This window comes from Eurytemora carolleeae, unplaced genomic scaffold (assembly GCF_000591075.1).
Source record: "Eurytemora carolleeae unplaced genomic scaffold, Eaff_2.0 scaffold935, whole genome shotgun sequence".
Taxonomy (NCBI): Eukaryota; Metazoa; Arthropoda; class Copepoda; order Calanoida; family Temoridae; genus Eurytemora; species Eurytemora carolleeae.
Window position 1 is genome coordinate 34,645 of NW_019396820.1, and position 25,432 is coordinate 60,076.

Sequence of the window (25,432 nt, forward strand, 5' to 3'; positions counted from 1 at the left end):
TTGTTAAAAAGATTCAGTAAATCTAATAGAAATGACCTGGATCCGGATCCGGGAATTTTTTTCCGTGCGGATCCAGGATCCGGATCAATATTAAATGAATCCTAAAGCTGTGCTGTATAGCAAATGTGGAAGGCTCGTGTCTGCATGGCGTCTGAGGGTCAGACATTGTAATATTTGCATAGGATATCACTTAAATTACGCTGAACATTTTGTTTAAATTGATTTAAAAACTACGTCGCCTACAACAAATTTTATGTTCTCTTAATCTCATGAAGAAAATAAAATGGTTGAGAAAGGTTTTAAACTTTATTCAGATGGTATCCAAGCCGTGCAAACAGAAGATGTAAAGTACTGCACAGTTGTATGTACAGGCAGATTTCCAGCCCATGCACCTCGATAGAGTACAGGTACAGACTCCAAGCCAGGTTACTAAAATAAAAATAATATTATCAAGAATTCATGATCAATTCATGGATTATCTTTATCACTAAATTAAATAAGGAGATTTGATATGAGGAAGGGAAGGGGGGGGGGGGGCCATTAAAAAACATTAAAATACAGTAGTCTATTTTTTTGTTCAGATATGATGTTCAAGTCAAGGTGGGTGAGGGAACATCTGGAAAATACAATTGGGGTAAATCTATTACACAAAAATAAGATTAAGAGCGAATAACAGTTTAAGGATCCCACAGTCCACAGTAAGGCTGACTGATTTGTGACTTTTTTCTGAAGAAATTAGCTAACCGCCCACCAAAGGATGCTGCGTTCACATAAAATATTGCAGTTAAAAACTTCAAAATCGTCCATACGGTTGCGAATTGACGATTTTCAATCGGAGAAAACCATGCCCCCAAAATATTTTTAAAAATTTCATGTTTTACATCATTTTCTTGAAAATTTTATGATGAATTCAAATCTGAAAACTGCTTTCAAACAACATAAAATTTAAGGTTTAAGCTAGAAAACTCGTCAAAAACATTAAAAGTTTTAAAAACTGATGAATGGTCCGCGCTACAACCTTAAATTTTTTTTAATTTATAAAACACTTTTTAGATTTGAATTCGGCATCAAATTTCCAAGAAAAATATGTACAACACAAAATTTTTCTAATTTTTTAAAAGCATTTTTATGAAGTGAATGAAAACGCAGCAGCTCCCCCGGTGGGCGGTCGGCTTAATTCCAATATTGTTAAGGACTACACAGTACACAACAACAATGTTTTAGTCAAATATCACAATAAAAAGATTAGGTTCCTTAAGGGTTATAATTTTGTTAAGATAGTTAATAACAAAATTCTAACGCCTAGTAAAAGAAAAGTTTAAGGATGTTGAAAATCTAGTTCTATAATATCTTGTGCTAATTGGGGTGAAACCATTCCACCGTTCTATATGTGGAAGGTCTAAGGGTTTTAATCGTTCCTTATAAGTAGCCTTTGATTGATCGATTTTAAAACCCTCGCAGCCGCAGAATTCCAGAAAACAATTGCGGATCTTTCGTCAAATCAAAAATGATCTGGGTGCTACTTTTTAAGGAACAGTGACAAATCTATATTAACTGTGACAAGAAAAACTAAATGTACATCGTGAGATTACCATCTTGAAATGATGAAGAAGAACGAAGTCTACTTCTGAACAAATTATAAAATATATTTTGTTTTGTATGTTTCATCACCCCCCCCCCCCCCCCCCCCCCCCAACTCAAAAACAATATTTCTATTAAATTTACCTTCTTTGCAGCAGCTCCGACCTTAGCCTTAGCTGTTCCGCGAACCTACATTAATATTAATTAGCACGTTAAAAATATATAAGACACAATATAACCATTTTGTCACGGGACGTAACAAAAAAGTATCTTACTTGAACTAAAAACTATATAGGTAGGTTTATTTACAGGATGTATTCGACTGAGAAAGAGGACTTTTTAAGAAGTGAAATGTTAAGCGGGAAATATAATATTTTTTGATCGAAATTGATAAAGCTGAAAGTCTCAGAACGGATCGGCTAAAACAAGAGACTTCAGGACAAGCAGTACACACTGCTGAAAAGGAACCATCAGGTTTCAAGTCACAACACCTAAACTTTTTCTTTGGATTATGATTATATGCAGGCTACTGAGTTAAATTCTCACTTTACAGAAAATCTTGAGCAAATCAATTTTAAAAATAGTAGAAATCAAGTGCATTCACAGGTCTTAAATTAAACAAACATTTCGTTACAAGACTTTAATCTGCTTATTCTGGGTTTTTGATTGTATTTTTAACAGTGTATGTATGACATGGTCTCCAAATTTTTTATATAAAAGTCACAAAACTTATTGTAGCAAAAAGTCAAACCCCCTAAGATAACTGCCTGACTGTCAAAATGCGACCCGAAAAAGATTGATGTATTTTTTACTGATCTTAGTTCAAAAAAAGACATTTTTGGTCAGTAATAAGGCAATTATACAGTTCACTAAAGGCTTAGATTTTTTTTTGATAAAACAAATCTTAAGATTGTTAAGGAAAATTCACAAAATTTGGGGACCCTGTCATTTACGGTTCTTTGAACATACAGTTACGATCGAGTTTAATAAATGCATTTAATTTTTACAATTTCTTTAAAAAGGATTTAATTATAATTCCCTAGGTGGCATTTTCTGAATATTTAGATTTTAACTCAGAAGCATGCGTATAAATATATTTAAACTCAGAAGCCTGCGTATAAATATATTTTAACTCAGAAGCCTGCGTATAAATATATTTTAACTCAGAAGCCTGCGTTTAAATGTATTTTAACACAGAAGCCTGCGTATAAATATATTTTAACACAGAAGCCTGCGTTTAAATGTATTTTAACACAGAAGCCTGCGTATAAATATATTACGAATACAACTAATTTGGGGGGTTGACTTGAAAGCAGCAGTGTGCGTAACAGAGGCCTAAGTTTTCAGAACGAATTGAAAAAAATCAGAACATACTGGAAGGTCGTATTTTTTGTCAGGACGGATTGACCAATAAGATAATTTGAGGACCGCGCGGTACGACGGAGGCTTTTATCAGAACGGTATCGATAAATACCTAGTTTTTTTTCATAACGAATCGAATAAAAAAAAAATAAAAAAATAGTAATAAAGAACGTATTCATTACAGCTATAAAGTTTCCTTCATGAAGGATCGAATGATGCTTTTTATCAGGACGGTATCGATTAAAATACCAAGTTTTCCTAAGAGCCGAAAAATTCAGAGAATAAAAAAGAAGATGGAAGGATGACGGATCTAAGACCGATAGTTTACCTTCTTGGTTCTGTTCTTCTTCTCCTTCCTCTGTTTCCTGCTGGTCTTCACCTTGGCCTCAAGAACTCCCTAAAAATATATTTTATAAAAATAATTTTCCTAAAACAGTAATAATTTAATATTTGTCTGAATTTATTCAGATGGCCACTACGCTGTTGAATTATTCATCTGTTCCCAACCAAATTAATGGATGAAACTCATTTAGCGCTTTTATCATCATAAATTATAAATTTCACTAAATTTGTTTGTTTTGATCCACGGCCAACTTGTGGTAAAATACTTCTCTTTTTAATGTCCAGCAGTATATATTACAGAAATAGGGACGGTGGGGGGGGGGGGGATTTTTTTCGAGAAAATCATTACTGTCAATTTTGAAGAGAATTCATGATGTTTGACATTAAAACATTTTGCATACCCTTTTAATGTGTATTTAGAAACATCATTAATACATCATTTAAAACGTCAGGGATCAGAATTAATTCATTTCACTTCTCTTGTGTTGGTTCAAGGGGTACAAAGAGATTTAACGCAGTTCAAATACGTCTTGCATTTCGTAAATTTTGGGAAACTTTCAGGTACAGGGTTACCCTACTAAGGATGAAACTGGAGAGACGACTTAAAACTCTTAAAATATGAGAATCCCAGACTAATTTAAATTCTCTATCTTAGTATTTCATTGGCTTAATACTTAATTTGATTTTAGATCTACTTTCGTCGTCAGCCCTAGAAATAATTTCATCATGATTGACAAAGAAATTGAGTTGCATGGAATAAAGAAAGTCAGAAAACGACGGTATGGATTCCGTTGTCTCCGAAGTCTAATCCTGTGTGTAACCAGTGCTTAGGATCCATTTAATTTTGACGCGGATCCGGATCCTCACTGGAAAGAAATGAATCCGGATCCAGGTTATTTCTTTAAAATTTACTGAATAATAACAAAGCAGAATTTTCAAACTGTCTCTTTTTTTCTTATTTTAATGCTAAAACTTTATGAACACATCAGAAATCTGGAAATTTTAATAAACTCCATTTTTCAAAAGTTTAAATAAGAGTTTTTAGAGAACTTTTTTGTTCAGTATTTGGTTGATATTTTACCCCTTAGATCCGCATATTGTTGCGGATCCGGATCCAGGGAGCCATCTTGCGGATCCAACAAATCCGGATCCTAAGCACTGTTCAGTACTGTCTAACCCTGTATAATACTTCGTTAATTATAACGAAAAAAATATTGAAAATTCTAGTGACAGTGAACTATTTAAGTAGATATTATGCCCGGTTAACAGTACCCTTGCTATAAGTGATACGGCATGATACCAAATTATTAATGGCTTTACAAAAGCCAAAAATTATGTTTTAAATATTCCCAAGCCCATAGATTACAAGTACAGCAGTCTTTATTAGGGGTCTGTCAATGAAAAAAAAAAATGGAGCGCCACAATTAAGCGGTGTGTACACGTGGCAAAAATAGGAACTTAGTTTGAATAAAATTGTCCGCTAGATCAAATTGGATAATTGGTCTTCTGGTAGGGATACCTGAGCTAGGAACTTTAGAATGGGATACCATTAATCTCGACTGCTAATCCGAATATCTAATGTAGACACATTTGATTTCTTGCTTAAACCACTCTTTTTGGATATAATGAGAAAAATCAAAAACCGATTTTTAAAAACTAAGAGTACGTCCCGTTTCTGTATATTAATTAATTAATATTAATAATAATCTTAAATGGCGGACAAATTTTGACATTTACCGGCTTCTAATACGCGACTCTAATTGGTTGGATTTCATACACTTTTCAGGATACAATACAAGATTAAGAAACAGAGGTTTAAGCATTGATCTCGATATTCACCATACTTAAGTTCCCAGCTCCGAGTTCATATTCTTGTGGAAACTTGTGTTTACGCAAATGAACTTAAGTTTCTAACCTGTCTGACCAATCTAAACTTAGGTTCGAACTTCTTTGCGAAGTCCATGGTGTCGTAGATGAGGGCGAACCCGGAGCTCTTGCCGCCTCCGAAGTTTGTCTTGAATCCAAATGTGAAGACACGGTCAGCAGTACACTTGTACATAGCAGCCAACTTCTCACGGATCTAAAAACAAATTTGAATTAAGGTTTTGGTAAGATATTAGAATCGTGTATTTTCGGGGTAATACACACCCCAAGTTGTTAAAATGTCTGAAAATGCGAATCTGAAACCATTTACCAGGAATCAGGATTAGAAATTTCCAAATTTATTTTCCAATATTTAATTATTACTGATCCAATAGAAATGGAAAAGTATACTCAAATATTGGTTGTAAAAAACCAGAAAAAAAACTTCCTTTTTTAATACAGCAAGAAGCAAAACTCTATCTTAATGCTTAAATTGTCTGAATAAATATAGTACTTTATGTCTGCGAGGGTATACAAAGCATGTTTTTTATTAATGTCTGAAAATGCGAATCTGAAACCATGTACCAGGAATCAGGATTAGAAATTTCCAAATTAATTTTACAATATTTAATTATTACTGATCCAATAGAAATGAAAAAGTATACTCAAAAATTGGGCAAATGTCGAAACCCTATTTTGCTGTGGAAAACAGAATTCATTGTCATAAACCAAGAAAAATGGATATCTTAAAATAAATCTAGCCTTTTTACAAGTCTGTTTCATATATCCTGAGCAAATGTCTGAAAATGCGAATCTGAAACCATTTACCAGGAATCAGGATTAGAAATTTCCAAATTTATTTTCCAATATTTAATTATTACTGATCCAATAGAAATGGAAAAGTATACTCAAATATTGGTTGTAAAAAACCAGAAAAAAAACTTCCTTTTTTAATACAGCAAGAAGCAAAACTCTATCTTAATGCTTAAATTGTCTGAATAAATATAGTACTTTATGTCTGCGAGGGTATACAAGGCATGTTTTTAATTAATGTCTGAAAATGCGAATCTGAAACCATGTACCAGGGATCAGGATTAGAAATTTCCAAATTAATTTTACAATATTTAATTATTACTGATCCAATAGAAATGAAAAAGTATACTCAAAAATTGGGTAAACGTCGAAAACCAATGCTGTGGAGAGCAGGATTTTAGTAACAGACAGGGAAAAAGAACATTTCAACAATAAATTTAATTATACAATAACAGCCTTAATTAATGTCTGAAAATGCGAATCTGAAACCATTTACCAGGAATCAGGATTAGAAATTTCCAAATTAATTTTCCAATATTTAATTATTACTGATCCAATAGAAATGGAAAAGTATACTCAAAAATTGGATGAAATGGTTCGTCGTAAATATTTAACCTATTCTCTATTCAATTAACAATAAAGTCCCCCCCCCCCAACTCGATTGAGTATTGTGGATGTACGTAAAGAGTTGTCAGTTGTTCTTAGTTATAATCGTTCTTGGTAAACTCGGACAGACTTGAGTACCGGGTCGCATAAAGAAATGCTTGTACACCGAGTTCTTCATTTTCGCAAAGTACCTCTCAATCTCAATAACGAAGTGAAAAATTTGTTATTTATTCTGAATTAATTTAGGATTAAGCCAGATTCCGAAATTATTTGGTCAATATCATACTTAGACACACATGTAGAAGGGAATTGGGGGAGACCATATCGTGCTTAAACAAGAATGATGAAGGGGATGGGAGGGGGGGGGGGCGGTGTCGGGTACAGGTCGAATTAACAGTTTCCGTATTGTGTTAATTTTACACACGACATTGTGGGTATGCTCTTGTGTACGATTTTCAACCCCCCCCCATTGTCAATCTTGTACATTCCCACTAATATACGGCAAAATTAATACAGGGATATGACCTATTTTACCTCTGTTACATGTGATAACTATATTAGTAATTGCTAGGAAGGTGGGGGGGGGGGAGAGATGTTCAAATATCGTTGTCTAGAATATTATTCAGCGTTCAATTTCCATTCGTATAATCCAATCGATAAAGGAAAAAAAAAAACCTCAGTAAACCGTTTTCTACCTCTCAACACTAAATCTATAATTTGTAATTTACAAGCAAATTTCCACACTCCTCGCGCTACAGACGCACGTTACATCGTACCTTCCCATATCCCCGAAATCAGGATACTTACGGTGGTTTTGTTGACTGAGGGCTTGCCAGGGTGGAGAACATCGACAACCATCTGCCTCCTGGAGAGGAGTCGGTTCGTCATGAACTTACGGGTTCGGATAGTCACGCTTCCTTCAACCATTGTGCACCTGAAATATGTTATTTTTCACATTTCTCACTGGACTAGAAAATTGGTGTTAGCACGAGGTGTAAATAGTTATAATGAAGTTTTAAGGCCGATCAGGCCGCAATTGAAAAAACTCACGACAAAATAACTCAAATAAAAAACCAAAAATAAGAATTATGGTAACAATAACACTAAGCAATCATGTTTGTTAATATATCTTCGAATTATTAATTTAAACATTGTGAAATATTAGTCCGTGTGCTGAAATACCGAGCATGAAGTTGTGTACACCGGAAAGACTGTGTACACCAACCAGTTTCTGATAATACAGTTTCCGCTTTTGCTTTAGGATTAAAGTTTGGATCAAAAAGTCGTCTTTTATACGAATTGTTTAACTTGCCTAATCATTCGACCGGTAATGTTGCATCGTCTATACGCAACATCCTCTATACTGAACTTCCGACCTACTAATTCAAATGAAAATAGTTCAAATGAACTAAAAAATAGTTCAAATGAGCAATATATTTACTCGTTTGAACTATTGTTCATTTAAACTACTCATGTGGTCCCAAGTGCAGTAGTTGAAATGAACAATAGTTCAAATAAACAATAGTTCAAACGGCAGTAGTCCAAATGAGATAGCACCGGAGGAAACGGTGGTGTATTTTTCGACCTACACATATCCTCCATACTCCACTTCTGACCTACGCCAAATCCGCTATACTACACATCCGACCTACTAGCACGTGTGGTATTACAGCTGCTATATGGACTTGTGGCCGTAGCGCCCAGCCCCCTAGTGTCCTAGCCGCGGCGCGCGGCCCCCTAGCCTGTCCTAGCCGCAGCGCTCGGCCCAGAAATTGTCTTAACCTAACCTAACCCTCAAATAATACTAAAATAAACAGCTGGCGTAGGTCGGAAAGTTAGTAGGTCAAAAGTTCAGTAGGGGGGATGTTGGATGGTGTATTTTTGGACCTACGCCCATCCCCTCTACTGCCCATCCAACCTACGAGCATGTGGTTTTAACAGCTGTGGTAGGTCCGATGCACTGTAGGTCAGATGGGCACATTAAAAACAGCATATTGGTGCATCCGACCTACTTTAAGCTGTCGCATGGACACATTAGTAGGTCAGATGGGCATCTTTCATAGGTGGGATGGGCATTTTTCGTAGGTCGGATGGGCACTTTTCGTAGGTCGGATGGGCACTTTTCGTAGGTCGGATGGGCACTTTTCGTAGGTCGGATGGGCACTTTTCGTAGGTCGGATGGGCACTTTTTGTAGGTCGGATGGGCTCTGTATAGCCTGCAGCGCATACTAATTCCTACAGTAGATATGTACCTGCATTAGATGTTTGCAGTTTCAGTTATAAACTCTATATTTCTCTCTGAAATATTATTAATAAATCAGAGAATAATTTTTTTTAATGAGCATGTAAAATTGAAACTGTAATATGGCATACAGCCCTCGGCCTATCCCTAGAAACCAGCGATGTCGCATGACCAGTCCCATTAGGTCAAGATAGGTCAGATTAGGTCGGGTTACGTCAGATTACCAAATTGGTCGGAACATGACCAGTCCCCCTAGGTCGTGTTTGGTCAGGTTAGGTTGGGTTAGGTCAAATAACCTAACTGGTCTGATACTGGTCTTAACCTGACCAATCCACTTAGGTCAGATTTGGTCAAGATTGGTTGAGTTATGTCAGGAGACCTTACTGGTCAGAACATGACCAGTCCTTCTAGGTCATGTTTGGTCAGGTTAGGTAGGGTTAGGTTGAGTTACCTAACTGGTCTCATACTGGTCTTAACCTGAACAATCAACTTAGGTTGGATTTGGTCGAGATTGGTTGGATTAGGTCGGACTTGGTTGCTTTACCTAGCTGGTCCTAACTGTTCATAACTTGACTTTTTAGTCAGATTGGATTACCAAACTGGTCATAACTGGTCACAACCTAACCATGTGCCCTTAAGTCGGATTTAGGTCATATTAGGTCAGATTAAGACCTTCTGAGGTTCGCCACTAGATGTCTCCACCAGAAATTTAAATAAAAGCCACTTTTTGGCCTTGGATGGCTAGAATTTTCAAATATTATAATTTTTTTCAAAAGAATTGATCTGTAAGATATATAATACCCAAATATTTGAAAAAATACCATTTTTGAAAATTTTGATTTTTACGGAATTAATTGATGTTTTCGGAAAAATCAATGTCAGTAAATTGTAAATTTTGAGACAAATAGAAGTTCTTTTCTACAGCATTTGTAGCAGGTATAGATTACCCCCCCCCCCCTCCTATCAATTTTGTACATGGGTCTGACAGGAAGTGTCTTAACTTAACCTAATTTCGTTTGCACAAATGATTGACGGACTAACGTACATTCGTACTAACGTTCATTCAGACTATAACGTTCATAAATATCACTTTAGTGCAAATGAACACAAAATTATTGTTCAATCAAACTAAGATCCGCGTACGGTAGCTTTTTTTGGGCACGTTGAGAGTTATCTATTTAAAGGGTAATGTTACATATCGTATATACGCAACATCCCTTCTACTGAACTTCCGACCTACTAACTTTTCGACCTCCTTGCAATTCGTCGACCAGCTGTTTATTTTTGTATTGGCCATCGAGCGCTGCGGCTAGGACATGCTTGGGGCCGAGCGCCGTGTGGCTAGGACAGGCTAGGGGGCGGCGCGCTGCGGCCACAAGTCCATGTATATAGCAGCTGTAAAACCATGGCGTGCTGTAGGTTGGATCTGTGTAGTTTAACAGATTTGGCTTATAGGTCGGAAAACAAAAAATGTAAATTGCACTAAAAGTGTGGGCAAAAACGTAGTTATTACAAATAAACAAAAAATGTAAATTGCACTAAAAGTGTGGGCAAAAACGTATGTTATTACAAATAAACAAAAAAATTAAAGTTCAATCGAACTAAAATCTAAAATTTTACCATTTTGCTCATTTACCTAAAAATTAGTTCTTCAAAATGTGTAGTTGCACAGTGAGGTAATGTACTTCCCCCCCACCCCGTAAAGTTTCCCCTCCCCCATTTGCATCTTGGCTTTTGGTTCCGTGCTGTGTAGTGTGTATGCAGAGAGAAGTCTGTTTTTCCTTTTGTCCGCTAGGTGTCTCACTATTAAGTTTATAACACCAAGATGATTAAATGTTTCGGCGTTTTTGAACAAGAATATTGAAAGTTAAGTTCTATAATTTATAAGCAATCAATCGTTTGAATACATCATATTAAGCTTTACAAAAATGTTTGTTCATACCCATTAAATATGTGACACTGACAATCAAAGAAAACAAGCTGCAATCTTCCGTACACAGGGAAAACCTCAGAAACACAGGGGCATTTAAGTCACCGTGCTGTATTTCAGCCATTTATGTGAGCTTAGATTAATCTCTGGGCTACATTAATACAGTTCTTCATTGCGTGATGAGGAAAATCACTTCCGGAGTCTATATCAATTGAGATTATGACCTCTATTATTTTGTTTTCTAAACTTCACAAATTCCTAAACTTGTGACTATGATCAATTAAATGATTCAATGTTTCAAATTTGTGGATTAAATGATTCGTTAAACTATTGTGGATTTTACTATAATGAAGAGATATATTTAGTTTTTTGGTTGATGAAATTAAGGTACATAAAAATTGAAGACATCATGCAAGCAGGGATTAAAATAAAGGGCGCACAGACCGATAAAGTGAAAGGCACGGAGACTGTTTTGTAGGGCTCATGGCTGATCTCCCTTGTTTACTAATTTCAATTGGCATTGTACATATATGTTAATTAAAATTTAAACCTATAGCTGTCCAATATAAAAATTCTAACTTAAAAATAGGCAAACTATAGTCAGTGGTAGGCGATTAAACCAATATAATGCAGACAACTTTAAGTTTTGATTGTTAATGCTTTTCTCGAATTACAAGTTTTTAATTTCTCTCTACAGAACTCATGTACACCACAAGTACTCAATGACATAAGAACAGCCAATGTTCACAACCGACCTAGTTAATCTACAGGGTGTCCCACATCATATTAGATCGTCAATCGGTCTAAATTACGATTTTTGGGACTAATCAGAAAATTTAAGAAGAATGAATCATTTTGAAAAATTGAATAAGGTTAATATAAGAATTTTCTTGAGGAAAATGATAGGTTTTTCGAGTATTATGGGTTTATTTTGGTGTTGAAACTTGGAGATAATCTAATATGATATGGGACGCTCTGTATATAATAGGAATATCTTAAAAACATCTCTGTACATTTATATCTAATCTTTCAAGATGAAAAATGTCGTCTTATGCGCAATCTATCTTTATCTATGATTTGAACAGAATAACAAAAATTATTAACTGCTCAAAGTGAACAGATAGGATAACCAAATGTTACTTAAATGACCCGTTTTGATTTTAAAAACTTTACGCATTTGACATATGACATATATTTAAAAACAATTAAAATAAGATCTCTATGTTTATACTTAGTTTTGCCTTTTTCCATCCTTGTTTGTTTTAAAATTAGTTAATAATTGATTAAATTCCTAATTAATCTAAAAACAATTAAGTAGTATAATTCAACCCGGATATTAATTATCCCAGAAAATGAAATTAGAAAGGTAGATAAGAAGANTAGGCCAATTTTACAAATGACATTTTTTTAATTCGCCATCTTAATAAACCTTAGTATCTAAAATTATAAAATCTTGAAAAATGAGAACCTTCCCAGTTTTGAAAAGATTAACTAAACAAAGCAAATAAATTGAAGTTAACATATTTTAATTAGAATTCATCTTTTTAAACGAAATGAATTTAAAGTTTATAATGAAAGCATGTATTCTAAAACTTGATTATATAAGAAGAGATTTTTTAAGTTTCTGCAATGGGTCAAGGATGTTAAAACTGTATTTATTAAAACAAATGACGAAAACCCTGATCTATAAAATGATTTGTCAAAAAATGAGAAAATTCACAGAATCAGAATTTACAGGGGGGGGGAGGGGGGGAGGGGGTTAAAAAATAACTATTGGATCGATATTATACTTTCCGAAGTGAATTGCAAGACACTTAAATCACAGAGGTAGGGTGTGTACTCCCCCCCCCTCCCCACCGAACTGTACTCCCACACTAATCCCTTTCTCTTGCAGATTCATGCAGTGTTATACAAAGAGAGAACTAAAATGAATGTATTACTTATACATGGAACTAAATGTAGTGTATTACTAAAGAACTAAAATGAATGTATTACTTATACATGGAACTAAATGTAGTGTATTACTAAAGATCTAAAATGAATGTATTACTTATACATGGAACTAAATGTAGTGTTTTACTAAAGAACTAAAATGAAAAGGATTACTATAAATATAGAACTAAATGTTGTGTATTACTAAAGAACCAATTTGAAAAGGATTACTACAAATATAGAACTAAATGTAGTGTTACTAAAGAACTAAGATGAAAAGGATTACTTTAAATATAGAACTAAATGTAGTGTATTACAAAAGAACCAAATTGAAAAGGATTACTATAAATATAGAACTAAATGTAGTGTATTACTAAAGAACCAAAATGAAAAGGATTACTATAAATATAGAACTAAAGGTCGGTCGGATGTACACATTTTGTAATAGGTCAGATGGTCACTTTTTAAGTAGGTCAGATGTTATTTTATACAGATTTACATATTTGTAGATCGGATGTACATATTTTGTAGGTCAGATGGTCAATATTTTTAGGTCGGATGGTCATCTATTCGCCTTGCCCGTAGCATCCTAGCCTGTCATAGCTGCTGCGCTCGACCCCCTAGCCTGTCCTAGCCGCAACGCTCGGCTCAGAAATTGTTTAAACCCAACCATAACCCTCAAATTTTACAGTTGTAAGTTGGACACATAGCCACTGCAGCGCGTGGCCCCTTGCATGTCCTAGCTGCGGCGTACTCAAGCCCCTCGCATGTCCTGACCGCAGCGCTCGAAGCCCAGAAATTGTCTTAACCTAACCTAACCCTCAAATAATAGCAAATAAAACAGCTGTTGTAGGTCCGATATTGCAGTATATGGTCTGAAGTGTGCAGTATGAGAGGATATATTGCGTATAGATGATGTAACTTTAAGAAGACTTTAAGTATGCAGATTTTGGTTGATATTTTTGACACAAAGTGTACCTACAAAAAATCTGACCATACAAAAAGGGGGGCATATCCTGCCTTCTAAATCAACTCGCTTCATGCACATGGCTAGAATTCTATCAGGCCTGTAGGTCGGATTAAAAAAAGTGCAACCGACCTATACAGCTGTCGTAGGTCGGATATTGCTACAGGTGGAAAGTTCAGTATAGAGGATGTTGCGTATAGACAGGGTAAGGTTATCAAAGTCATAACTTATAAGTTCAAAAGTCGTCCTCCTATCCCAGAGTTTTCTAGTTCTGACTCAATTTATCTACTTTGCTGGGGGCAATTCGAATAAAAATATATGTGTGAGCAGTGTGAGTGTATTTTTGTAACCATTTCTTTGTTAAAAAATACGTATTTTAAATCCATAAAAATGCGTATTTAAAAACCTATAACAATTCCTACATTTTTAGATTTGTCATATACAAACAGTCATTTAGGCTATCTTATTTGTATCTGGGGTTGATATAAAGTTGCAAAGTTATACCAGAAGCTTAAAAATAAACTTTAAATGTAAAATGGGTCTGTGCACGCTGCACAATTACTGTGTTTTATGTTCATTATAGACTATTTAAAATCAACACTTTTAGTCTCACAGTCGGCTTCCTATTTCACAGGTTGACGGGTTTATTGTATTTATTGGTAAAACTAAAACCTATGCAATAAGAAAAAGTACTTGGTATGAAATATACGTATTTACAGGTAAAAATATCATGACACTTACGAAAATATAATTGTTATTTTTAAGGTTTGCGTCAACTTTATAACTCTTAAAAACACATTTTTTAGATAAAGAAAGAAACGTAAAAATGCATAGTATAAAAACCTAAATATTTAGTAGTGAATCTCAATTGAAAACATGAGATAAAAAAAAATCATAAACATTGATATTTAATTTATACTGACAGACAAACCTTTTGAGAGTACCATTGTAAATGGGACATAGCCACCTTTCGCTTTAATTGGTCGATTTAAACAAAACAATATTTAATTAAGGTGCCTAAATTTTCTCTAAAACCCTACAGCAATTCCTACATAAAATTTAAATAATTAATTTTAATCAAGTTTCAAGGGTAATCAAAAATAATTAGTTTGATATGCTTTAGTTAGTATTAGAAGTTAACAAGGAATTGAAATTATTCCAAAATATCTTATTAAAGATTTCATATAAAAAGAACAGATTAAGGTTTCAAGCAAGCTGCAGGGAGGCCAAATTTTTTTTAATTCGTACATTTTCAGATAAAACCTGTATATTTATGATGAAACCTGTATATTTATGATGAAACCTGTATATTTATGATGAAACCTGTATATTTATGATGAAACCTGTATATTTATGATAAAACCTGTATATTTATGATGAAAAATCCGTACAATCCATAAAAAAAAACGAAAAGAAATTTAATTTTTGGAAAGAAAACATCCAAAATTAAAACATTTAATTTTTCATTTCTTTTATCATTCATTCTCCAAGTTGTGACGCTAAAACCTTTTTAGCAAAGGCTGACCTTAATTTTTTTTAAAATCTGAAACAAAATTTACCTGTATACTGCACTGGGCAGTGTACAGCCATGATAAAGATGATAGAACCGGATGAAAACATAAATCCCGAGGGAAAAAAAATACAAATTAAAAAATCTGCTTGCTTTTTATGTTTGCACTTTTCTCTGAATTAGTTGGGTTTTTGTCTAAGCTGAAAACTCATTTTTTAGCATTAGTTAATAGCCCTCTGTCAGGGGCGTATTCAGAAATTTTTCCAAAGGGGGGCTTAATTTTTTTTTCTTTACACGTTTGTGGGGGCTCGTACCTGTTGGGGCCTGAAATCCATACATATTTCACTGGTACAGGGGGGGGGGGTGTTAGCCCCCATAGCTCCCCCTGAATACGCCTCTGTCCTGTATTAATTAAGTAATCCTTGACCTTAAAATTCTATAAAAGATTTTGTTAGATCTTCTGCACGTTCTACAGAGTGTTCCTAAATAACATGTGAATTAAATGACGACTTTAAGATCGTCTTTGATTAATAATTTTCAATTGTAAAGATACAAGAAAGGCAGACCACTTTTCGAAAATCTTATAACATGTAAAATATCACAAGAATTCGATGTTCCTATGTTTTTAGGGCATGTTTATAATATTAATATGACAAACAAACAAACAAGAAATCTACAATTATTTCTGTTAAGTCAGGGCTTAGACATGAAAGCTTTGGCTGGTTTTAACTTTTTAAAGTCAGACTCTTTGTACTTTTTTTCGAACAATTCAAAATCTAATCTAAATTTAAAATAAAAGGAAGAAGATATAAAATGATGGAACCCTAATACCAAACCATTCATCATATTTTTGAATGAAAACTTCTGGAACATATTCTAAAAGAAAACTTCTGGAACAAATTCTCAACGAAAACCTCTGGAACATATTCTCAACGAAAACTTCTGGAACATATTCTCAAAGAAAACTTCTGGAACATATTCTTGAATGAACACTTCTGGATCTTATTTGCTCGAATGAACAGTTCGGGAATTTTTTCTGGAATATATACTTCTTGAACATAATCTCAAATGATGCAGTTTGTCCTAAAAAACTATGCAGTAGGGGTATTGGGTATTGAGGGAACAATTTTCGTTTTATTTTCACATTCAAGGTGTCATTAGAATGCTCTGTATTTAAGTTACTTAAAACTGAATTATTTTTCTTTCTGGGCCTCATACTTTTTATGTTATAATAACTTCTATTTTTATTTGTTCATAAATTATGAACAAATTGACAGAATTTCTGAATTAAAAAAGTAAACCATTTGTCTGAGGTTTCTTTGTACGCTAACATTTTTTATCAGCGATAATTATTTTTTGAGCAGAGAAATCTAAAAATAAAAAAAGCATTTAAAAAATAAATCAGTTTGTACTGACAACATACGAACTTAGCACAGTCGAAAAAATAGCTAATTTTTCAAAAATCAATCGGTAAAACTAGATTTTTAAAAAATCAATCAATAATAATTTCAATAATTTCAATAATCAATAATTTTGTATTATTTCACAGCTGGCGTTTTCATTTAAAAATATTCGATGCAACCCATCTGGGAAAAAAATTCAACTTATTTAGATTTTGAGACTTTTGGCTTACACTGAATTAAACTAAAAAGATTGTGGCCTAGAAAGAAAAAATGTTCACCTAAAAGTAACTAAAATTTAGAGCTTTCCAATGACACATTGACTGTGAAAATTTAGCGAAAATTGTTCCCTCAATACCCAATACGCATTCTGGAAAGTTCTTTGTATAGGACACCCTGGAACACATACATTCTCGAATAAACAATTCTGGAACATATTCTCGAATGAACACTTCTGAAACACATTCTCGAAAGAACACTTCTGAAACACATTCTCGAAAGAACACTTCTGGAACATATTCTCTAATGAACACTTCTGGAATATATTCTCTAATGAACACTTCCGGAATACATTCTCTAATGAACACTTCTGGAATACATTTTCTAATAAACACTTCTGGAACACATTCTCAAATGAACACTTCTGGAACACATTCTCTAATGAACACTTCTGGAACACATTCTCGAATGAACACTTCTGGAACATTTTCTAAAAAAAAATTTCTGGAACAAATTCTCGAAAAGATGAAAGAATGAATTTTTTTGTCAATTGAAACAACAATCAACGTAAAATATATTTGGGAATTAAGATAATAAGTTAAACTAACTTCATTTAAACAAGACTTTTTTAAAATCAAATTGTCATGCAAAAATTAGATTCGTATGAGTCAAAATAAAAAAATAAAAATCCTGAAAATCCGTAAAATCTAAAACAATTTCCGAACAATCCGTACAAGTTTTTGGTAAAAAAAAATCCGGTCATTTTGGCAACCCTGATTCCATTTTTAAGCTTTTAAATAATTTTTCTTCAGGATATAATCCAAGCGCTGCGGCTAGGACAGGAAACGTTTCCACACTTAAAGATATTTAAAGATATTTAAATATCAGAGTTAATTGTGGCAAAAACTCAATTCCTTTGGCAAAGACTCAATTTCTTTTATTCACACCAATCTGACTGGGCTAAATAAAATGCAAAAATCAAACATAAGGTTGTAAAATTGTGGCCATTATTTTTTCAAATGCTTTTTAAAATCTAAAAGTTGTCGTTTTGGTGAATTTCAAAAGACGATCATTTTGAAATGTCGTTGTTTTGAAAAAAAATGTTTTTCGTCTCAAAACGTGGGCAGAAAGAAAAAAACAAGCTCCTCAAAAAAATGAGTTATTTGCAAGATTTCAAATTTAAAAAAAATTATTTTCAATTTGGTTGGAGTGATCAAGTTTATTTAATGCATTATAACCTTGGGATTGATAGTTGAATAGGGGTGTGTAATAACAATTTCTCTAACCCTAGGAGGTCTACTTATTTTATTTTTACTTATTTTGTTAAAGGTAATTTTACTAATCATAAATTTTAGATATTAAATTAATTCAGAATTCGAATGAAAATGTTTCCGAAGGTGCTGAACTATGAGCTATGAGGAAGGGGGTGCCGGACGCCATGAGCTCTGCGCGAAAGTCTCCAAGCCTCTGCATTAGCAGATGAGTATTAAAAAAGACCTGCCACTACCCCTATCCTTTAGAATCGATAGTATAGAAGTGATGAAAATGTTTATAAAAAATATTTAATGTTATAATAGACAATGTTTTTTTAATATTCAAAGAAGTACTGCAAAACCATTAATTAAATATTTCCTTTTAAAGATATTATTTAGTATTTCTATAATATCTATTCTAACGTTTAGGAGTGGCGCCAGGTTATTTTAAATACTTATTTACGAATAAGAGACTTTGCGGGGCTCATGGCGACCCTGCACCCCCTCCCTCACTGAACGGTGTTAACCCCGAGTCCCCGAAGGTTTTCGCTGATTTTATAATACCCCGCTCCCGGTCTTTTATATAATACAGTAGAGTTTATAATTCCTAGTTTGCAGCTTTCCTTTCTACGCATCAATCCTATGTTTAGTTATATAACTGTAATATCATCCGTTCACACTTTTCAATAGTCGATTCATGTCTAGTCTATATATATAAAGTTTTAATATCTGTTGGTTTGTTTGTCCGATCATAACTCAGGAACCCTTAGAACAACTTGCATCAAAATTTTGATGGGAACTCAGGAATCCCACGTGAATGTTCTTTTCTGGTTTTGAGATTCTAAAACATGAGAGTCCACTTTTAACGGGAAAAAATAGTTAAATTATCGTAACATACTAAAATGCGCGGGTAAATGTGGGAATAACTGTATAAATTGTATACAGCATGGAATACTGCTATTAGAATTCTTTTTAATGTACCTAGAGATACGCATAGGTACTTGATTGAAAGTATTTCACAATGTTTACACGTAAAAACTATGTTAGCTAGCAGATGTGTGTCTTTCTATGAGACTATTGAAGCAAGTTCTAAGCTTTGCATTAGATTTCTTCCTAATTTATGCAAAAATGACCTTAACACAGTTCTTAGCAGAAATTTTATTTTCTATTGCAAATGATTGTTCTGTAAATCTTAGTAAAATGTTAGTTAAGAAACAAATAAAGTATTTTGATGTCCCATTGAACCATGCATGGAAAGTTCTGGTTTTTCAAGAACTTTTAAATTATACAAGAACGAATAATTTATAAGAAATGATAAACATGTTAAGTAAGGAGTTATGATCAATGTCGCCTATTTAAGCATTTTTGCATATTTTTCTTTTTTCTTTTGTAAAGCTACTTTCAAGAATCTATTTAAACAAATTAAACTACATTATTTATATACGTATTTATATCTTTGCGTGAATAAATCTTTACAATAAATAACTAATTATTCGCTGGGTGCTAGAATATAAAACCCTTTCTTGGAAACCCAGCTTTGCCTGAACACTTAACTTTCCCTGAAAAAGTCCACATACTCAACTTAGAACCAAGCTTAGTTACCCCACCAACATTTGAATTATGATCGTACATACAAACAAACAGAGATTACTACTTGATATGCTTGAAGTCAGACCGCTTTGCGCCACTTCTTTCTAACTTAAAAGTGGCAACCAATGATAAAAGCTAAAATATCTAACATATAAAAAAATCCAAGAAAGTCTTAAAATAACAGATTTTTTAATTTGTAAATTTTTTAACATTTGAATTCCTTTATAGAGCGAGCTTTTACCAATAAGGGGTTGAACTGTAAATTTGGACCCATGGTCCAATGTCCATTATCGTTTAGGTTGCCAATTTTTAATAAAAGATTATTAACATACATCATTTAATTTATATCCCCAGAAAACTAAAGAATACGTGGATATATTTTTCATCATAATATTTTCAACCGACATAATACCCAAATTGCGTAACCTTGAGAGTCGAGACACCGAATTCGGTCGCCGAAGTTTTAAGAGCTTTATTTTGCATTTTAGACAGATTTTACGACCGAGGGGAGCCAAGTTAAAACGAGACAGAGAAAACGCACTGCAATGAACCGGAGGGGGACCATACCATAGTTTGTTGCTAGCCGTCTTCAAGCACAGACTTGTCTTGAACCCCGATCCTTGACTTAACTGTCAGGGTTTCAGACAATCACGGAATTCGTCAGAAACCTCTTCCTTTCGTTGGATCCAACAGGTGAGATCAAAAATTGGATACATAAAAAAATATCTTTAAAAGAATTTTAAAAATAATTTTCCTCGCCATGAAAGGGACAGTAAACGTAATTTAAAGAGACCCTTCATGCAAATTTTAAAATTAAAGTTTTCTAGGTTTAAAGTTACTCAATTCTGAGTAGAAATGTGCAAGTCAATTTTGTAGGGAAACCATAGTAAAATCTAACTTATGCTTAATTAGACAAGGCTTTCAAGGGTACCATTGTTAATCAAACCATGCCATTTTTCCACGGAGGGTCACTTAAAATTATGCTTACACAGCCCCTTAAAAAGTATTTAGAAAAACATTTTTTTTAATCTCTGTTTGGAGTATCAATAGAATTTTACGTAATCCTTCATTTAAAGGAGTGGCATCAACGACTAACATTTGTACCCTTTTTTGCCACAAACTCTAATTTCGTAATCGCTAAATCTTTGCAACCCAACAACCCAATGTACTAAACCATTGATATGTCAAACTATAAAATATTAACAGTTTACACCATCAGGTTGCAAAGATGTAGGGATTAGCAAATTTGAGTTTGCGACAAAAACTAAGTTTCTTTGAAGCAACAAAACATTGTTGTCAACTGTTGAAGGCCTCCATGAAGGGTAATTTACAAAAAATAATATGCTTGCAGGACCAATACTTACTAAAAAGATGCCTGTAAGAAAAGCTGTAAAAAGGAAGGCGGACAAGATTGAAAACGATGCAAAAATGGTGAAGCATGATCGAGTTTGTGAGAAAGAAGATGCACTCAGCGACTCTGATTCCGGTAGTGTAATCTTAAACTATCTTTGAACCCTTTGATAAAATATTTTTACTGTATTAGGGTCTCAATTATATCTTTCTTTCATATCATAATAATTATTTTAATGTTTTGCTTCTGGTAATTCACATTTCATTGATACAGGTGTTGAAGATGTTGAGAATACCCTTGATGTAGATCTTAACAAGCTTACAAAGAAGGAACTTTTGGCTTTATGTGCGGAAAGAAAAATTGAGGCAAAAGGAAACAAGAAAGAATTGGTTGCTGCTCTGGAGAAGGCCAAAGGCCAAACTCTAGAGGCTATCTCTGCTGAAGATGTTGAAGAAGAAATCAAATTGATGGAAGTTGATGCACTTGTTGAGGCTACTGTCGCTACTGAATCTTCTGAAGCAATCGAACCTGTTGAATCTACAGGCACACAAGAAGAGTGCACCAAAGAATCAACTGAGCCAGCTGAGAGTGTGAATTATGCTGAATCTACAGGCACACAAGAAGAGTGCACCAAAGAATCAACTGAGCCAGCTGAGAGTGTGAATTATGCTGAAATGACTAAAAAAGAATTGGAAAAGCTTTGCATACAGAAAAACCTGCCAGTTAAAGGAAACAAGACAGATCTGATCAGCAGACTAGAAGCTTTATCTGAAGATAATCCTTCAATCATTAAACCAATTACCCCTGAAGAACCTGCCACAGAACCCATTAATGAAACTATGGAAGAACCTGTTACCATGACTGAGCTTGAGAATGAAAATGCGGTGGAATCACCTGACGTTGATTCTTCAACGGAAAAAACCGATGCAGGTGGAGATGAATCTGTTATTGAACAAGAAAAGATACTTGTAGAAGAATCAGCAGCTGGTCCAACTGATGACACAGGGGTTGATGCTGATGCTGAATCTGTAAAAGAAGCTGATGCCAAAACATCAATTAAACTTACTGCTGATACAGCAACTGAAGAGGCAAATGAGATAGCGGCTGAGACTATTGTTGAAGCAGCTGTTGAGTCTACACTTGCGCAAACAGCTGAACCAACAATCGACTTAGCTGAACCAATACAAGATCTGTATGCAATGACAAAAAGAGAGCTTGAGAAGCTTTGCAAATCTAAAGGATTGTCAACCAAAGGCAATAAAAAGGATCTCATTGCTTCCCTTGAAAAAAGCTCTGCTGTCCCCAAGGATGACAATGAGCTAGCAGATGAACATGTAGAGTCTGCATCAATTTCTGAATCTGAAGCAACAGATGAGCCTGAATCTATTGCTGAACCTGAAGCGCCAATTGAATCACAAACAGCTATAGAGGAAACTGAATCCATTACTGAACCAGAAACAGCAGTTGAATCTCATACAGCTACAGAGAAAGCTGTATCCAATTCAGAACCTGCAACAGTAATGGAGGAAACTGAATCCAGTGATGAACCTAATACAGCTGAAACTGAAGCAGCAGACAAGATTACAGAAGATCCAACCGATATAGCTGAAGTTGAAGCTGAAAAAGCAGTTGAACCTGAAACAGCTGTGGAAACTGAATCTGTTGCTACGGATTTGACAAAGTTAACTAAGAAAAACTTGGAAAAGCTGTGCTTGGAGAAAAATCTGCCAATTAAAGGGAATAAAAAGGATTTAATCAAACTGCTTGAAAAAACAACTGAAGAGCTGAATAAGGAGATCATTCTGCCTGAAGCACCTGAGCAAATACAACTTGCAGAACTTGAAGCATCTGTTAGTGAGGCAGAACTCTCATCAACTGAGATTTCAGGATCAGAAATTTCTTCTGAAGAAAACGTTCAGGAAATCACAAATGAAGATATCCCAGCAAAGGATCACAAAGATTCTGTCTCTGATGAAGCTTTAAAGGAATCCGAGACTGTTCATACCCTCTCCATCTTGGACCTGATGCAGACAAAGAAAACCGGAGAACTAGATCAAGAAGAATTATTCAGAATACTTCTTACCTCGGCACAAAATAATATCTCCCAAAGTCAGAAAATATCTGAACTAGAGAAGAGACTTGAAGATGCAGAGGCCAGAATAGAAAAGCTAGAGGTAAAAATTGCACACAAAATTATTTATATGTTTAAAATTTAATGATTTTCCTTTAACAGGTTGTGTCAGCTTCAGATTCCAAGGCTGCCACTGTAGTAGATGTAGAGGAGCTTGTGGCAGAACGTATTGCTGATTTTTCAGAACCTGAACCAGCTGCTGAATCTGAACCTGTAACTGAGTCTGAACCTGATCCAGTGGCTGAGCCTGAACCTGTAACTGAGTCCGAACCTGAACCAGCTGCTGAAACTGAACCTGTCACTGAGTCCAGCCTTGAAACAGAACCTGCATCTGAATCTGAACCTGATCCAGTTGCTCAGTCTGCACCTGTAACAGAGTCAGAAGCAATGCCTGAGACTTTTGAAGATTTTGAATCTAAATCTAACTCTGTGAATGTTCCTCCTGAAGGAACTGAGGAGGCCCAGGAAGATGATATTACAACAAAGATTGAGAACATGAACAAAGCAGAGTTCAGAGCAACAAGGAAGAGGGCTAAGGTAAAAAATAAGATAAAACAAATCATAAAATCAAATCATAATAATCTTTTTTTTTTAGGCTAGTGGAAGTTCTCAGAGCCAGAGACAAGTGCGGGCAAAAAGATCTAAAATATAAAATGTTTTTTTTAAGTATTAACAATTGATTTATGTACATATCCTTTTATTTTCTAATCTCACTATTAAAGGGAGTGTTTGCGAAAAATGAAAGGGGACGTATTGGAGGATATCGATATTGATCACTACTTTTTTACTTCTATCTGATTCGTCTAGAAGGAGAAATGGTTTTAAATTATATTGAATTATTATTGAATTATTGTAATTATTATTGAATTATTGTAATTATTATTGAATTATTGTAATAATACAACTACGTGAATTTGTATGGTCCTACGCTCTTTAGTATGAATTGTTTCTAACCACTTTCTCCTTGTGGGCGCAAAAGAAAAAAGTAAAATTAGTAGCGATTAATGTTGAATGCAATTCGACGTTAACCTATACCCCCTTTAATTTTTCGCGAACACTACCTTGAAAGTGCAAAAAATATAATTTTTGTATATTTCTTTTTCCTGAAGGGAGGGGTTTTTTGAGAGGTATTGACTTCTTGAGTACATAGTTTGAGTGCACGTCTATACAGTACAAATTTACTTGTAATGCTAGTGATAAATAAACTTTGAGTTTTGACTTTGTAAAAAACTTAAAAAATAAAAATAAAAAATAAAGGTTCGAATCTAAAATTTCTGAGGCATACGGTTAAGAAATTTGTGAAACATATAAACTGTACGCAGGACATATTTTTCCTTTACAGGTACAGCTTCGGTAAAAGGTGTATGCAGGGCACGCAAATTCTGTTCAGTCTACAAAATTTGAACATATAAATCTTTAAGTAATTTTAGAATCGGTACAACCTTTTTATTGGTATCAATAAAAGAGTTTTACACTGCAAGACAAATAGTGAAGGAAAAAATTAACCTTCTGCACTGCAACTTTTTTGGTTTTTGTGAACGAAACCAATTTAACGAATGTAAAATAATGTAAATATCTGTTTGTGCCGTCAGGGAAGATTAAAAAGTTATTTAGTCCATCTCTTCAGATTGTTGTCATATGATTGTATTTTATGACCGTTTACCCGCCCTTTGTCGTAAATTGCGATTTGAGCTATTTTTCCCGATAAAAGTCGACCCACCCACTGAACTTTGAATCTCAAAACCAAGATAAGAACATTCCCTCTTCTGGTCTCCCATATATACCCCAATAAAAAAATGATCAAACAAATATTTAAACATAGATTACAACTTAATTTTTATAGATAAGTCTATTCTATCCATTAAAGTGACATTTCGTAGGATTTGACTTTAGATCTAGGATTTAGAAAGATATTCTCTGCCAGTGAAATTTGTATAACCTAAAAACCGTAGAAAAGGCAGGAAAACATATAGAAGTTATCAGAATTTAGTATGTTAAAACATAGAAAAACGGCAATATCTTCCATATTATTGATCAGATAAACGTTTCAAGAATACGTTGTGAAACCTTTGAATGGTGGATCACTTGCATAGCCTTTAAAAAGAATTCTGCACATGTTTCAAGGGCGTATACAGGGGGGCAGGCAGGNAGATACCAAACAAAATAAACAAACTGAAGACACTTCACTAATCGGGTTGGGTGCCTAGAAAAGTAATTAAAGATACCAAACAAAATAAACAAACTGAAGACACTTCACTAATCGGGTTGGGTGCCTAGAAAAGTAATTAAAGATACCAAACAAAAAGAAATTTCGAAATTTTTTATCTTGTGGCTTTATTG

At 34.1% G+C, this 25,432-nt stretch overlaps 2 protein-coding genes across 5 annotated transcripts; one reads left to right on the forward strand and one right to left on the reverse strand.

Moving 5' to 3' along the window:
- Positions 1 to 287: 287 nt before the first annotated feature.
- Positions 288 to 7,525, reverse strand: LOC111709026 (40S ribosomal protein S24). Of its 2 annotated transcripts, XM_023482595.1 has the most exons (6): positions 7,375 to 7,525; positions 5,201 to 5,365; positions 3,272 to 3,340; positions 1,726 to 1,770; positions 1,593 to 1,627; positions 288 to 429 (listed from the first exon to the last, which is right to left on the reverse strand). In XM_023482595.1, exons 1-5 carry the CDS (start codon positions 7,492 to 7,494, stop codon positions 1,622 to 1,624), a joined length of 405 nt encoding a protein of 134 aa, XP_023338363.1. In that variant the 5' UTR covers positions 7,495 to 7,525; the 3' UTR covers positions 288 to 429; positions 1,593 to 1,621. The 2 variants fall into 2 exon arrangements, with proteins under 2 accessions (XP_023338363.1, XP_023338364.1); XM_023482596.1 differs by lacking the exon at positions 1,593 to 1,627.
- A 10,879-nt stretch (positions 7,526 to 18,404) lies between these two features.
- On the forward strand, positions 18,405 to 24,348 carry LOC111709027 (retinitis pigmentosa 1-like 1 protein). Of its 3 annotated transcripts, none has more exons than XM_023482598.1 (6): positions 18,405 to 18,562; positions 20,099 to 20,303; positions 20,962 to 21,096; positions 21,235 to 23,135; positions 23,195 to 23,629; positions 23,688 to 24,348. In XM_023482598.1, the coding sequence occupies exons 3-6, from the start codon at positions 20,982 to 20,984 to the stop codon at positions 23,742 to 23,744; spliced, it is 2,508 nt and encodes an 835-aa protein (XP_023338366.1). In that variant the 5' UTR covers positions 18,405 to 18,562; positions 20,099 to 20,303; positions 20,962 to 20,981; the 3' UTR covers positions 23,745 to 24,348. The 3 variants fall into 3 exon arrangements, with proteins under 3 accessions (XP_023338366.1, XP_023338367.1, XP_023338365.1); XM_023482599.1 differs by lacking the exon at positions 18,405 to 18,562 and having other exon boundaries at positions 19,430 to 20,303; positions 21,235 to 21,504; positions 21,574 to 23,135; XM_023482597.1 differs by lacking the exon at positions 18,405 to 18,562 and having other exon boundaries at positions 19,431 to 20,303.
- Positions 24,349 to 25,432: the final 1,084 nt, after the last annotated feature.

Excerpts from the sequence above, each read along its gene's own strand:
- LOC111709027 (XM_023482598.1), top strand. The coding sequence starts at position 20,982 with ATGCCTGTAAGAAAAGCTGTAAAAAGGAAGGCGGACAAGATTGAAAAC. Across the intron at positions 23,136-23,194 it reads CCAGAATAGAAAAGCTAGAG|GTTGTGTCAGCTTCAGATTC; the intron begins GTAAAAATTGCA and ends TTCCTTTAACAG. Across the intron at positions 23,630-23,687 it reads CAACAAGGAAGAGGGCTAAG|GCTAGTGGAAGTTCTCAGAG; the intron begins GTAAAAAATAAG and ends TTTTTTTTTTAG.
- LOC111709026 (XM_023482595.1), bottom strand. The coding sequence starts at position 7,494 with ATGGTTGAAGGAAGCGTGACTATCCGAACCCGTAAGTTCATGACGAAC. Across the intron at positions 5,366-7,374 it reads CCTCAGTCAACAAAACCACC|ATCCGTGAGAAGTTGGCTGC; the intron begins GTAAGTATCCTG and ends ATTTGTTTTTAG. Across the intron at positions 3,341-5,200 it reads AGTTTAGATTGGTCAGACAG|GGAGTTCTTGAGGCCAAGGT; the intron begins GTTAGAAACTTA and ends ATATATTTTTAG.